At 44.0% G+C, this 13,078-nt stretch overlaps 1 protein-coding gene across 1 annotated transcript in view; it reads left to right on the top strand.

Annotated features, from left to right (window-relative positions):
* Window positions 1-13,078, top strand: part of MYO1H (myosin IH) — a 102,084-nt gene that overhangs the window by 59,106 nt on the left and 29,900 nt on the right. Inside the window, exons 4-13 of the mRNA XM_045076724.1 lie at window positions 917-1,115; window positions 1,970-2,050; window positions 4,690-4,869; window positions 7,177-7,275; window positions 8,093-8,206; window positions 8,544-8,615; window positions 9,248-9,367; window positions 10,474-10,541; window positions 11,060-11,165; window positions 11,649-11,729. Of these exons, the coding sequence (XP_044932659.1) occupies window positions 917-1,115; window positions 1,970-2,050; window positions 4,690-4,869; window positions 7,177-7,275; window positions 8,093-8,206; window positions 8,544-8,615; window positions 9,248-9,367; window positions 10,474-10,541; window positions 11,060-11,165; window positions 11,649-11,729 (1,120 nt within the window). The remainder of the gene's footprint in view (window positions 1-916; window positions 1,116-1,969; window positions 2,051-4,689; window positions 4,870-7,176; window positions 7,276-8,092; window positions 8,207-8,543; window positions 8,616-9,247; window positions 9,368-10,473; window positions 10,542-11,059; window positions 11,166-11,648; window positions 11,730-13,078) is intronic.

Below are 13,078 nucleotides of genomic sequence, written 5' to 3'. Positions count from 1 at the left end.
TTAAATATCATGAGGGGTGGAATCTTTTGCACCTGCTGAGAGATCCAAGAGTGAGGTTTTGGAAGTGTCTTTACTGTAAAGAGGTTTGCTACAGCGCCATCTACTGGTGTCTGAGTGTCATGATGGCTAAGGAGCATTCCTGCTGGTAGTAGGACTTCAGATCCTGTCCCATTTATATGTGACTCAGGCTTTGCTGAAATCCCAGTTCTCCCTGGGTGACTGCTGGACTATTTAGGCTCTCCCTCCATTTTTCTTGGTGACTCATCTGTTCACCTCCTAAGGGATTTATAAACCTTTTTGCATCACTGCTACCAACAATGTCCAAAATAACCAGTTTTCAAACTCAGCCACATGGGAATATTAGTGTCTCAGGAGATTAGTGTCTTCATCTTTGCAGATAAAGCCCTTATAATAGTTTTATGTCTTGTTCTGTAGATATCCCCCGAGCTTTTAAGATAGTTTCAGTTTCTTGTCTCTGTACTCTTAATACAGAAGGTTTTGGGGGAAAGAGGAAACACAAGATCTTCGTATATCCACCGAGTGTTTAAAATATTTAGATGGGATGTTATTTCCACCTACAGCTAATAGCACATCTCCTGGGGATGTAATTTAGTATCTGGTTTGTTCTTATAAGAAATGTTGGATTTTTTCCAAATAAATCCATCCCACTATTAAGAAATGACCACTATTATTCACGTTCTCCATTCTAACTCAGCTGTTTGAGTACTGACTTCTGGAACACTTTATGCCTGATCAGTCAGTGGGTCATGGTGAGAGTTTGGTATCTGAGGTCAGGATTTTGTACCCCTTGTCCGGATGTGGTTTCCTGAGGCAGGGAGCTCTGATGATGTCACAGGTGAGGGAAGCAACAGCATGGTCCCTTCCTGGTCCTTCCATTTCTGCCCCACTCCTCCAGCTACGCCATAGCTGACAACGCGTACCGTATGATGTGCTCTGAGCTAAACAACCACTTCATCCTCATTTCTGGAGAGAGCGGGGCAGGGAAAACAGAGGCCTCCAAGAAGATTCTGCAGTATTTTGCTGTGACCTGCCCAATGACTGAGTCACTCCAAATAGCCCGTGACAGACTGCTGCTCTCCAATCCTGTGTTGGAGGTAAGTGATCTTTGAGGATTTGTGGAGGAGAAGTTCTAGGGAGGTCACTGAGTAAGGAGAATCCTCTGCCTGGGCAGATCATCATCTGGGAGTTAAGCAGAGGTGTCTCAAGGGCAGGATCATGATTAAGGGCATAACTTTTATGTCCAGCAGGCGTGGCTGCTAATCCCAGGGCCGCCGCATGCCAACAAGCTTCAGCAAATCACTCCACATCCCAGATTATGTTTGCCTTTTGGTGGAATGGGTCTATTCGTAGTTTCTACCTCTTAGGAGATTTTGAGGGTAAAACAAGATGGATGCATACAAAGCATCTGACAGAATTAGTAGTCACTAAAGTCATTAATATTTTTCTTATTTAACTGGAGTCATCTTGATGATTCTGCCATTGCAGTTCACTGACTTACTGGACAATTTCGAACAGGTTATTTTATTGTGGGTTTTTGTTGCCCTTCATGGTAAAGATGTTTGTGGCCGAAGGAATTTTCCCAATGGACCTATGGTCCGAACAATTCACCTCTTCGATATAAAAAGGGGTCTGGTACTATAGCTTCTGGAAGAGCAAGGACGTAGTTTCCTTGATATCTGCCCATAGTCATGCCTAGACTGGATGCCAGAGAGAAGACACATTTCCCTCCTCTCTAGCTCCATCCCAGGATTTGGCATCAAATCCTCTATACTTAGTGGTTCCTTTTTAGAAGATAAAGAATGGCTTTCATCCCTGGCCCCCCTTCTCCCCTCCATTCTCATATTCATGGCATTTGGGGGTAGGAAGTTGAGGAGCACGGTGAGCTCAAGTGAACTTTCATTGCAGTTTGGTTCAGTCTGTCCCTGTCTCCTTCACTTTGTATTCCAAGGCTTTTGGAAATGCCAAAACACTCCGGAATGACAACTCCAGCAGATTTGGAAAATACATGGACATACAGTTTGACTATAAGGTACACTGAAGTTCCTATTACTGGTTCATGGGGACCCCTTAACCGGCCAGTGACAGCAGCCTGACCCAAGGTTCCTCCAGGGAGGAAGGGCTTTAGTGGCTCAAATAAGTAAAAACTCCAGGCTTAGTGCTATTTGGGGAGATACTAATAGAGACCACAATGAGATACTATGTCCTACTTTCTAGGGTGGGGGCAAAACTTAAGAAGTCTGGTGATACTAGCTGTTGGTGGAGATGTGGACCGTTAGGAACTCTAACCCATTGCCATGGGGAGTACATGGGTACAACCCATTTGGAAAACTGTATGCTGTCTTGTGGAAGTTGAAATCCGCATAATCCATTCCACTCCTAGAGGTATTCCTGTAGATCTGCAAGCATGCCCACAAGATCCCTGCTCATCATGGTAAAAGGACTGGGAACAGCCAACCCACCCGGAGGGCTGAGTGTCCATCAACACAATGGCGGGTTGTCCACCCAGGGAAGCATCGCATAGCAGTAAGAACAGATGAATGGCAGCTAGCTGCACAGAACACGGTCGAGTCTTAGGAATGTCCTGTGTGTCAGGGTGATGCCTGAGAACAAGCCCATGCAAACAATGTATTGTTTGGGCATATGTAATTGGATGGCATAGGTGGGCAAACGTTTTTGGATAGGGCCAGGTGGTCTGTGTTTTAGACTTTGTGGACCCTATTGTTTCGGTCACAAGTACTCGGCTCTGTTGTGGTGGTATGGAAGAAACCAAAGACCACGCATAACGGGAGAGTATGGTCGTATGTTGTGCAGAGCTTAAATGGGGCTGATGCAGGTAGGGGGCAGGTGGACAGAGTTCTCAAGGATGTAGAATTCCCGGTGACAAAGCGCGCCACTTGGACCAGAGAACAGTCGCTGGCGGGGCATGAGTGGAGTGACGCAAGACTGGCTAAGGTTTTCCCGGAGGCCTGTACGTGGACTTCTGGCGAAGTGTGCCTAGACTTTGGAAAAAATGGAATAGTTATGTCTGTTTTAAAGCTTCTTATTGAAATTCAACACACATGCTAAAAAGGACACAAATCGTGAGTACAGCTTGATGAGTTTTACTTGTGTGTATCTCCCTTTGATAACCAGTACTTAGATCAAGAGAGAAAAATTTCTAGGGGCACCTGAGTGGCTCAGTTGGTTAAGCATCTGCCTTCGGCTCAGGTCATGATCTTGAGATTGTGGATCAAGTCCCGCGTCCGGCTCCTTACTCGGCCAGGAGTCTTCTTCTCCCTCTGTCTCTGCCTGTCGCTCCCCCTGTTTGTGCTCCCTCTCTTTCTGTCAAATAAATGAATAAAATCTATTAAAAAGAAAGTGTAAAAAATGTCTAGTGCCTAGAAGAATCTCCTGCTTTTCTCTGAAAGTGCCTGCCTTCCCAGAAGTTACCAACTGTTCCAACCCCTATAATCAGATGAATTTGGCTGGTTCTTGAGCGTCATGCAGATGGAATTATGCAGTATGTTCTAGTTTGTGTCTGGCTCCTTTCCATCAGCGTTCTACCTGTCAGTTTTATTCGTGTCACTTTGTGTAGTAGCTGGTCATTCTTGGCTTATGTGACCTCTTCACTATCTGTTCACCTGTTGATGGACATTTGGCTTTTCTGATTTGGGGCTATCCTTGCACGTGTCGTTGAGTAGATATTGGTGGTCACTTATGTTGGGTGCTTGCCTGGAAGTAGCATTGCTGGGCTCTTACCGGTGATGTTAGGACAGTGCATGACAGTTCTCATGGCCAGTAGGGTTCTCTGTACCCTAGTCAACATTTGATATTGCCAGTCCTCTCGGTTTGAGACATTCTGGTCAAGTGCAGTGGTTTTCTGCTTTATGTTCATATTTCCCTGATTATAAATGAAGTCCAGATAACTGGCCAATTAAAAATTTGACGCTAAAGCCTTTTGACCACTTTTAAGTAGGTTGCTTTTCTCATTTCTCTATATATGTTCTGGAGTACAAATCCTCTACTGGAATATTCTTAAAAATAGCATGGGGGCACCTGGGTGGCTCAGTCAGTTAAGCAGCTGCCTTCAGTTCAGGTCATGATCCTGGAGTCCTGGGGTCGAATCCCATGTCAGGTTCCCTAATCAGCAGGGAGTCTGCTTCTCCCTCTCCCTCTGCCACTCCCCCTGCTTGGGCGCTCTCTCTCACACACATAAATAAAATTTTTAAAAATAAGTAAAAGTGTGCTATTGGCACAAGGATATATAAACAGGCCAGTGGACCAGAATGGGGTCTGCAAAGTCCTCCACATAAGATATGGTCCCCTAGCTTATGACCGAGGCCCACTGTGACTGAATAGGGATAGGAGTGCCTTGTTCATAAATAGTGCTATCAATTGGAAATCCATGTGAATAAGAAGAACTTTGACCCTCTACCTCACTCCATACATGAAATTTCAAGCACAGTCCTAAACCTGAATGGTAAAATAATCCCACTTCTAGACAGAAGTACAGAAAATCTCTCTCATGACCTCAGGGTAGGCAAACATGTTTTTTTAAAAAGAGGCGTGAAAACGCTAGGCTTAGAAGAACCATCATTCGAATTCAGAATTTCTGTTCCTCAGAAGACACCCAGCAAGGGAATGGCTTAGTTATTATCATCATTGTGCCTTTTTTGTTCTGTTCTCAAGGGCATTCCCGTAGGTGGGCATATCATCAGTTACCTGATAGAAAAGTCTCGAGTTGTCTATCAAAACCAGGGTGAGAGGAACTTCCACATCTTCTATCAGCTGCTGGATGGTGGCGAAGAGGAGCTCCTTGCATACCTGGGACTTGAGCGGGACCCCCGGCTGTACAAATACCTCTCACAGGTTGGAAGCACCTGGCTTGGGTGGCCCTTTGGAGGCAGCAATCAAGGGTGTTAGTGGGAGCTTCTGTGGGATGGTCAAGAACTTTCTCATTACTGCTCTGGAGGTATCCTACAGACTGGTTTATGGACACTTACCATAACCCCTCTGTTTATGCCTGGCAGGTAGATGGTAGATCATCTTGGTAAAGTAACTGATCTCTAGGTGAGGGGTTCTCAGCACTGGCTGAAATTAGAATCACCAGAGGAGGTTTTTCAATACACACACACACACACACACACACATCTCTGGCTCCTACCCTCCAGCGATCTAGATCTAATTAGTCTGGGGTGGGATGGGAACCTCAGGGTTGTGTTAAACACTCCCCCATGATATGGTGTAATTAAGTGAATCCTCCATGATTCTAAGTCACAGTGGGAGTGGGAACTGCTGGTCTAGGTGTGAGAGTAACTTGCTATCCACCCATGTCCACAGCTCGTGTTGCATTCTGCTTTCAAAACTAATTAGGAAGAGACCCTCCTCCTTCTTGCCTCCCATTCTGAGACTTGTTGGCTGCAAAATGAACATACTTCCTTACAGAAAGTGTTCAGGCCATTCCTGGGATCCAGCACTGTGAAAGGGGCTTTCAGAATGTAACCTCTCCTCCAACCATTACTCTTTCTGCAGCCAGCACGAAGACTGGGAAAGCTCTAGATTGTACAGCACCTACCAATCTTTGACGCCACTAGCACTTTTCTCCCCTGAGATCTTTGGATTTTTCTCTTCTTTACTGGGCCTGGCTTTGAATGGAATTCTCTTGGCAGAGTGCCAGTGGGGACATCACTTGAAAAAGAGAACAAGGTCTTAGGAAGTGAATCTTGTAAAAGAATGACCAACATTTCATAGGAAGTCATGGAGGAAGAATAAGCATGACTGAAATTTATCTTGAAAAATGAGGCGATATAATGAAGACAAAAGAGTCCCATAATCTCCTTTTACAAACTTTGTCCTGATTGTTAGAATGAAGAGTAACTCAAATTTGATTTTTTTTTTTTTGAAGACCAAATTTTTCTAACAAAACTGTGTGGTAGCGTCACACTTGACTTTCTATAGCCTGATCAGAGAGGGTCAATCTATAAAAAGTATTTGTGGGCTTCATTCTTTTACCCAAGGGCTTCTCCTAACCCTTTGATATTCAAATCATTCCCTTTTGGAATGTATCTTGTCTTCATCCTTGCAGATATTTTTCTAGTTCTGTTTCATTTGGCCAGATCTTCATGCCACAGTGGCTTTGGAAATTGTTCAAGGGATGCACCAGTATTATTTTGTTCAATTTTGTGTTCTCTCATAACTTTGACAGACCTCATGACTTTACTTGGCAGTATATCCATACTACTTCTGAACTTCTAGGTGTCCTGCAGGGACTGACCTAAGCTGGCCCCACCCTGGTGGGGCAGGAACAGACACCGGTTGAACGGTTGAACGGGGACGGGGAGGGATATTTGGGAAGTTGCAGATTTAACAGTGGTCTGTTCACTGGTGAGTATTTTCATGCTACGGCCCCTCTGGTTTCCTTGTGTAACAGGAAAGTCTTTGAAGATGACAGATCTTCAGAGAGCCAGGAATCCAGGGACACCCTGTACTATAATAGCAAAAAACAAACAAACAAACCAAAAAAACACACAAAAAAACCCCTCATCTAGAAGTCTTCCCTTTAAATTGCGACATTTGGTGGTATGTGTCTTATCTAAAAGACAGCTTCTAAAGTGGTGGAACATCTCATCACATCTCTGCTGGGGACTGTATCCATCAGCTGTCTCTCTCTAAATGCCAAACTTTTATTTTCTCGAGTGAGGGTCTCTTTTCACTTCGTCCCGCCCTGCAGTTTCTGCTGGAGGTTATAAGAGCATCAAAATGCTTTCTGAATTTCAGGGCTGTCCTTTCCCTGTATATTTTAGCAGATGTTTCTTGAGACAAGCATCTTCAATTTATTTGGCAAATATGACAAGGAAAACTATTTAAAACATACACATACACACACACACACACACACATACAGACACACACACACATATTCAAAGAGATATACCACTAATGTGTACCTTTCAAAGTTTTCTGAGGATAAAGATGAAATTCTAAATAAGTTTGAAAAAAACAAATCACCCTATGCTAGCTGATTAGTGAAACCTACCTTTTTATAATTTAGAACATTCTAGAACTAGCTCTTGTATGCTTGTAGAAAATAAAAACCCTTCAATTCAAGGCTAGATGTGGGCACGACTCACTGCCCCTATAAAAATGACATTAAGCTACCCAATTCTGTGTCAACAGGGTCATTGTGCCAAAGAGTCATCTATTAATGACAAGAACGACTGGAAAACTGTTTCCAGTGCCTTTTCTGTCATCGATTTTACTGAAGATGACCTCGAGGTATGAGCCCCAAGGGCAGAACTGCTGGTCCGTGGGTCTGGGATTGACCAAACATTGCTGGTATCTTGGCCACCTAGTGGGCTTGCCAGATTCAGCCAATAAAAATCCAGCATGCGTAGCTACATTTTAATGGTCACCATCATTTGGGGGCACCATTTGGGACCAAAATTAGTCATTGCTTGTCTGAAATTCCAATGTTAAACTGTGCATTCTGCATTTCATCAGGCAGACGAAAGACTTCCCAGTGCTGTATGCAAGGAGGAGGTCATGTTTCTTCTTCTCTCGAATCCAATCTCAAATACTTAGATGCCCTAGAACAGCAGGATTGTATCTTATTTACACTTCTATTTTTGAACAAACTGGAGCAAATTGTAGGCTTTATAAACATTGTGTTTTTACATTCTTTTGGGGTTTTTTTGATGGCTAAAACTATTCTTTCAAGGGCCAGAATTATAATTTCAAAATATCATATATTTATGTAAATATATATATCTGGGATCATGGCATTTGCATAGAAAATGGCTTATTGGTGGGGAGGGGGTAGGGAAGATAGAAAATAGAAGTCTCCTATCCCGGAGAATGGGCAAAGCTTCCTCTCCACCCTGTGCTGAGGCTCTCTACCCTTCTTCCCTTAACATCTGAGTTGGGTAAGAGGCTGATTTCTGGGGGAAGGAGGAAATTAGCTTGGTTCTGTGAGCTCAGGACTGAAATTGGGATGGGGGTGGTTTTCCTTGTGATGATGTCTCCTGTGATGGCATTCACCAGTTAGGTGGCTGCCCCTCTTTCTCCCTTCTCCTTGCCCTATCCAACGTTCTAGAATCTCTTTGGAATTATTGCCAGCGTCCTACACCTAGGAAACATTTGTTTCGAAGAGAACCACCAAGGCTGCGCCACCATACCAGACACCCATGAGATCAAATGGATCGCCAAGGTGACGTTCCACTTTTGAAGAGCAGAGGGAAGGCCTGGCCCTTTTTGGAGATGGAAGGGCAGGATGGGGGAGCTTGAGGCAGCTGGATGCCCAGGTCCCAAGTGGCTAATACCATGTCCATCTGGCTGGTACTGCCTAGGAAAATTAAAGAGCATGGGACAAGTGAGGGAGGGGGTAAAACCAGCTGGACACGAGATAGTATGTGATCTGTTTTGCATTTAATCAAGATTACCAGTCAGAGCATATAATCCTGGGCCTGGAAATCACACCAGTTCTTTACACATTGGCAAAAATCAAATCCAATCACTGAATGGCATTTTGGTTTCCATTTTTTCAGCTCCTGGGAGTCCACCCCTCCATCCTTCTGGAAGCTCTCACCCACAGAAAGATTGAAGCCAAAACTGAGGAGGTAACAATGCCTCTAGGTTGAAATGGACCTGCCCTTCCTTCTAGGGCTGCTACCTGCCTCATGCAAGAGGAGGATGGTGGTCCTAGAGGAGACTAGACCCCAGCCTTCCAGCTCCTTCTGGGGTCTCCTGCCTCAGCCTCCCATTCCCAAACTGTTACACCAAACTCTCATGCCTCCCTTTCACCATGCCTTTCCACCGTGAGGTCTTTGCACATGCTGTTCCCTCTGCTGGAACACTGTTCCCTGTGCTTCTCCCAACACCTTCTCATCCTTCAGTTCCTGGGGTCACATCCTCAAAGAGCCTTCCTGATAATCCCACCGCCTCCTAAAACACCTTAGGTATCTCCTCACTTTGCTCTCAACTTGCAACATGACTGTGTGCGGCAATGTCCCATCCCCCAACTGTGAACCCACAGAGGCTGGAATTATCTGTCTGGGTCAGAGCTGTATCTCAGCAGCTCCGTGCCTGGCACGTATTGGGCTCCTGCCTGAACACTTGCAGGTGGGGGTGGTGTCTTCCCCTAGCACCTATCCTTCACTGGCCATCATTAAAGGCTAATTTGAAAACTCAGAAAGGGATAGACTTTTTTTTTTTTTAACCTTTGTAATGATGCCCCTGTTGTTGTTCTTAGGTACTATGCCCATTGACACTAGAACTCTCTGTCTACGCTAGAGATGCAATGGCCAAGGCCATTTACGGAAGAACATTTACTTGGCTGGTCAACAAAATCAACTCTTCCTTAGTGAATAAGGTTTGTTCACACATTTTTAGATGACTCACTCTCAGTAACATGGAAATGTTTTATGACTGACATCATCACTCTAAAGAATTTGTGAGCATCGGCCATCGGCCTCCTGATGGCCAGGGGCAGTGTCCTTCAGCATCTACATTTCCAGCATACAGCAGGCTCACAAAAATGCCCACTGAGGGCTCCTGGGTGGCTCAGTGGGTTAAGCCTCTGCCTTCGGCTCAGGTCATGATCTCAGGGTCCTGGGATCGAGCCCCGCATCGGGCTCTCTGCTTGGCAGGGAGCCTGCATCGTCCTCTCTCTCCCTACCTGCCTCTCTGCCTTCTTGTGATCTCTCTCTCTCTGTCAAATAAATAAATAAAATCTTTTAAAAAAATGCCCACTGAATGATTGTGTCTCAAAGTGGGAATGCACAGTATTTGCAGTACACCAGATGGCTTTCAGTGTACATGGAAAAGTTTGGACTTTAACAGTAGTATGTTTTAACATGTGTAAGAAAATAATAAAAGTCTTTCCAACTCAACCTAAGTGGACTTATTTAAGTAATAGGGGGAGTTTATTCAGAGCTAGAAATTAAGGAAAGGGTACTGGGGCACAGACATAGATGTAAAACTCCAGGAGGTAGTATGTAAAGGACAGATTTGGAAGGCCTAGGCTCAAGACACCATACCGGATGTTAAATTGTGGCCCTTTCAGAAAAAAACAGTCATATTCTCATTAAATATCCATCCTGTCTGACAGCTCTCGGTCCTCTGTTTAAAATGGTATTCAAACCACCCATCTCCTCTCCTGAGGTCTCTCTCTTTCTTTGGGATTGACGTGGGCTCGGGAGACTGAGAAGGGCTGAAGCAAGGTTGTGAATCAGAAGGGGAAGGTCTCACTTCTTGGGTGGCAGACATCGAAGCCGCAGTGGGATGCTGGCAGGCTTCAGGGCAGAGGAGTGAGCTGGGAAATTCCTTTCCATCTCATGATTCCTCTGTGAGCCAATGCTGAAAAGAGAGACGATGGGAGCTGTATAACCAAGTCCAAGCATTGGAGGCAGCTACCACGTTTTTAAGAGTCATTAAGTAAAAGATCTAACAACAAGCAATGTGTGTTACTTTGACTAGGATTTCACCAAGAAAACTGTGATCGGATTGCTGGATATCTACGGGTTTGAGGTCTTCGACAAGAATGGGTGAGTTCGTCATTACATACTGGTCCTCTGTTTTCCTTTAGGGTGTGAGTCTGGTTTAAGGCATCTCTAGTGTTATGGGAATTGGTTTTCCCATCCTCAGAAATTCTCTGGGTTTCTATAGCTGCTGATTCATCGACTATTCCAGAATTGGAATAACCATAAAAAATGCAAACATCTTTTAGCTTGACTCTTCTGATCTGTTTAGTAAATGATATGACTAATAAGGATTTGCTTTCTCTGTTAAAAAGATAAGTAAATACAATTTTTAATTGGTCTACGCGTGTAGCTCTAGTTAATTAAATTTTTGCATCTGAAGGCGCCTGGGTGGCTCAGTCTAAGCATCTGCATTTGGCTCAAGTCATGATCCCAGATTCCTGGGATCAAGCCCCACATCGGGTTCCCAGATCAGTGGGGAGTCTGCTTCTCCTACTCCCCCTGCTGGTACTTTGTCAAATAAAATAAATAATATCTTTTAAAATTAATTAATTACTAATTATTGATTAATTTTCCCTCTCTAGTTTTGAACAGTTCTGCATCAATTATTGCAATGAGAAACTCCAGCAACTGTTGATTGAGAGAACCCTAAAGGCAGAACAGGCAGAATATGAAATGGAAGGTATAGAGGTAAAACATTTTAATGTTTTCTCCTCATTTGATTTCTTATTCTAGTGAAAGAGATTCACTTGAGCAATAATATTTCACTGGGGATTTTATCCTCATTTGTACTCAGAATTATTTTTCACTCTTTCTCTGAGTATTTCCTGGGAAATTAGTTGGACCTTCAGGAAGATTTGTTTTAAGTTGGAGGTAAAAATCAAATTTTGGAAAATCACTTTAAAAGAGAGATACTTTGGGGCACCTGGGTGGCTCAGTGGGTTAAAACCTCTGTTTTCAGCTCAGATCATGATCTCAGGGTCCAGGGATCGAGCCCCGCATCAGGCTCTCTCTGCTCAGCGGGGAACCTGCTTCCCCGCCTCCCTCTCTGCCTGCCTTATGATCTCTGTCTATCAAATAAATAAATAAAATCTTAAATAAATTAATTAAAGAGAGATATTTTATGTTGATCTAAATCCTCCTTGGGCAATTCTTTGGTCTCTGTTGTTTTAGTGGGAACCGATTCAGTATTTCAACAACAAGATCATCTGTGATTTGGTGGAAGAGAGACACAAAGGAATCATTTCCATTCTGGTGAGAATTAAGAGACTTCATACGGTGTTGCCAATGCGCAGAAGAATTTCCCCCAGGCTTCAGAGGGTTGCTTAGGATGAGCAGAAAACCAGAAACTGTAAAAGGGAGGTTTTACCAAGAACGTCCATTGGTCCTGAGTTGAGGCTTCTCAGGATGCACCCGTGACTTGATCTCGAACCGTTGCACCTTCTGAGAACATCCCCGGCCGCCGATCCTCAGTTGTTCCAATTCATACATCACTTTTTTAAATGTAAAGGCCGATCAGAAATCATTTCTTTGCCTTTCCATTGGCGATCATCTCCCTTCTAACAAAAATAATCAGGTCCCTTTTCTCCTCCTGCCCCCTCCTCCATCTAACTGTTGGGTGAACAAGATTCCAAAGCTTGGCAGGACATTGATGGGTGGAGTCTGCAGTTGCCAGGAACACGGGCACCATCTGGATTCAGATCCCAGCCCCTCCCCACACTTACTAGCGGTGTAAACTTAGGTGGGTGTTTTAACCTCTCTGCGCTCCAATCTCCTTGTCTTCAATTGGGTGCCCTTCAATTGTCTTCAATTAAGCCCTTAGCTTAAGAGGAACTGTAAGGATGAGTATAGGCACAGGGCTTAGAATTATGCTGGTGTGTGGCAAGCATTCAGACTCTAGTCGCTCAACAGATAGCATCAGTGCTTACTTGGTGCTATGATTTGGACACAGCAGTGGACAAAACAGATCAAAACCGCTACACTCACCAGGCTTTAAATTCTAGCAGAGACAGACAAGGAACAGGTTAATGGGCAAAATGAGGAGGTTGCATGATGAAGAAAAAGAAAAGATTAGATATGGTGGGGAGGACGATTCAATTTTAGGTAAGATGCTCTGGGAAGGGCTGTGTGGACATCTGGGGAGCCACAGACTGACCTAAGCTATTCTGTGTGTATTCAGTGCTCATATGGATTGTCAGACTAGTATTTTTAAATATTTTAGTAATAAATATTTGTTCCTGTGTGGTTTTGCATAGATGGAATCAGAAAGCCTAGAGATCCTACTTCAGGAGAGTCATCTCACCAACCTGAACCCAGTTTTTGTTTTTTCTTGCTGTTTTAATAAAAGCTGCAGGGTTGATTCATTTTTTAAGATGGTCTGTTAAATGTTAACAATGTTAAAGACCTGAAATAGGAAGTAGACACAGCTGGAGAAATGTGAAAAATCAGATGTACCTGGTTTTATTTCTTTTTACCAGAAGACTTTGCTCCTAGTAAAAAGGAGATACGTCCTTAGGCAGCAAAGACTGGTTAAGAGAAAATGAGGTGGCATGTTTAAGTAAGTTGGTTATGGAGGCTGTGGTGGGTCCTTGGGAAGACTCTGG

The sequence above is a fragment of the Mustela putorius genome, unplaced genomic scaffold (genome assembly GCF_011764305.1).
Source record: "Mustela putorius furo isolate JIRA1106 unplaced genomic scaffold, ASM1176430v1.1 tig00000193_pilon_pilon_pilon, whole genome shotgun sequence".
Classification (NCBI taxonomy): Eukaryota; Metazoa; Chordata; class Mammalia; order Carnivora; family Mustelidae; genus Mustela; species Mustela putorius.
Note: the sequence above shows the minus strand (reverse complement) of the source record. Positions and strands in the feature narration are given on the sequence as shown.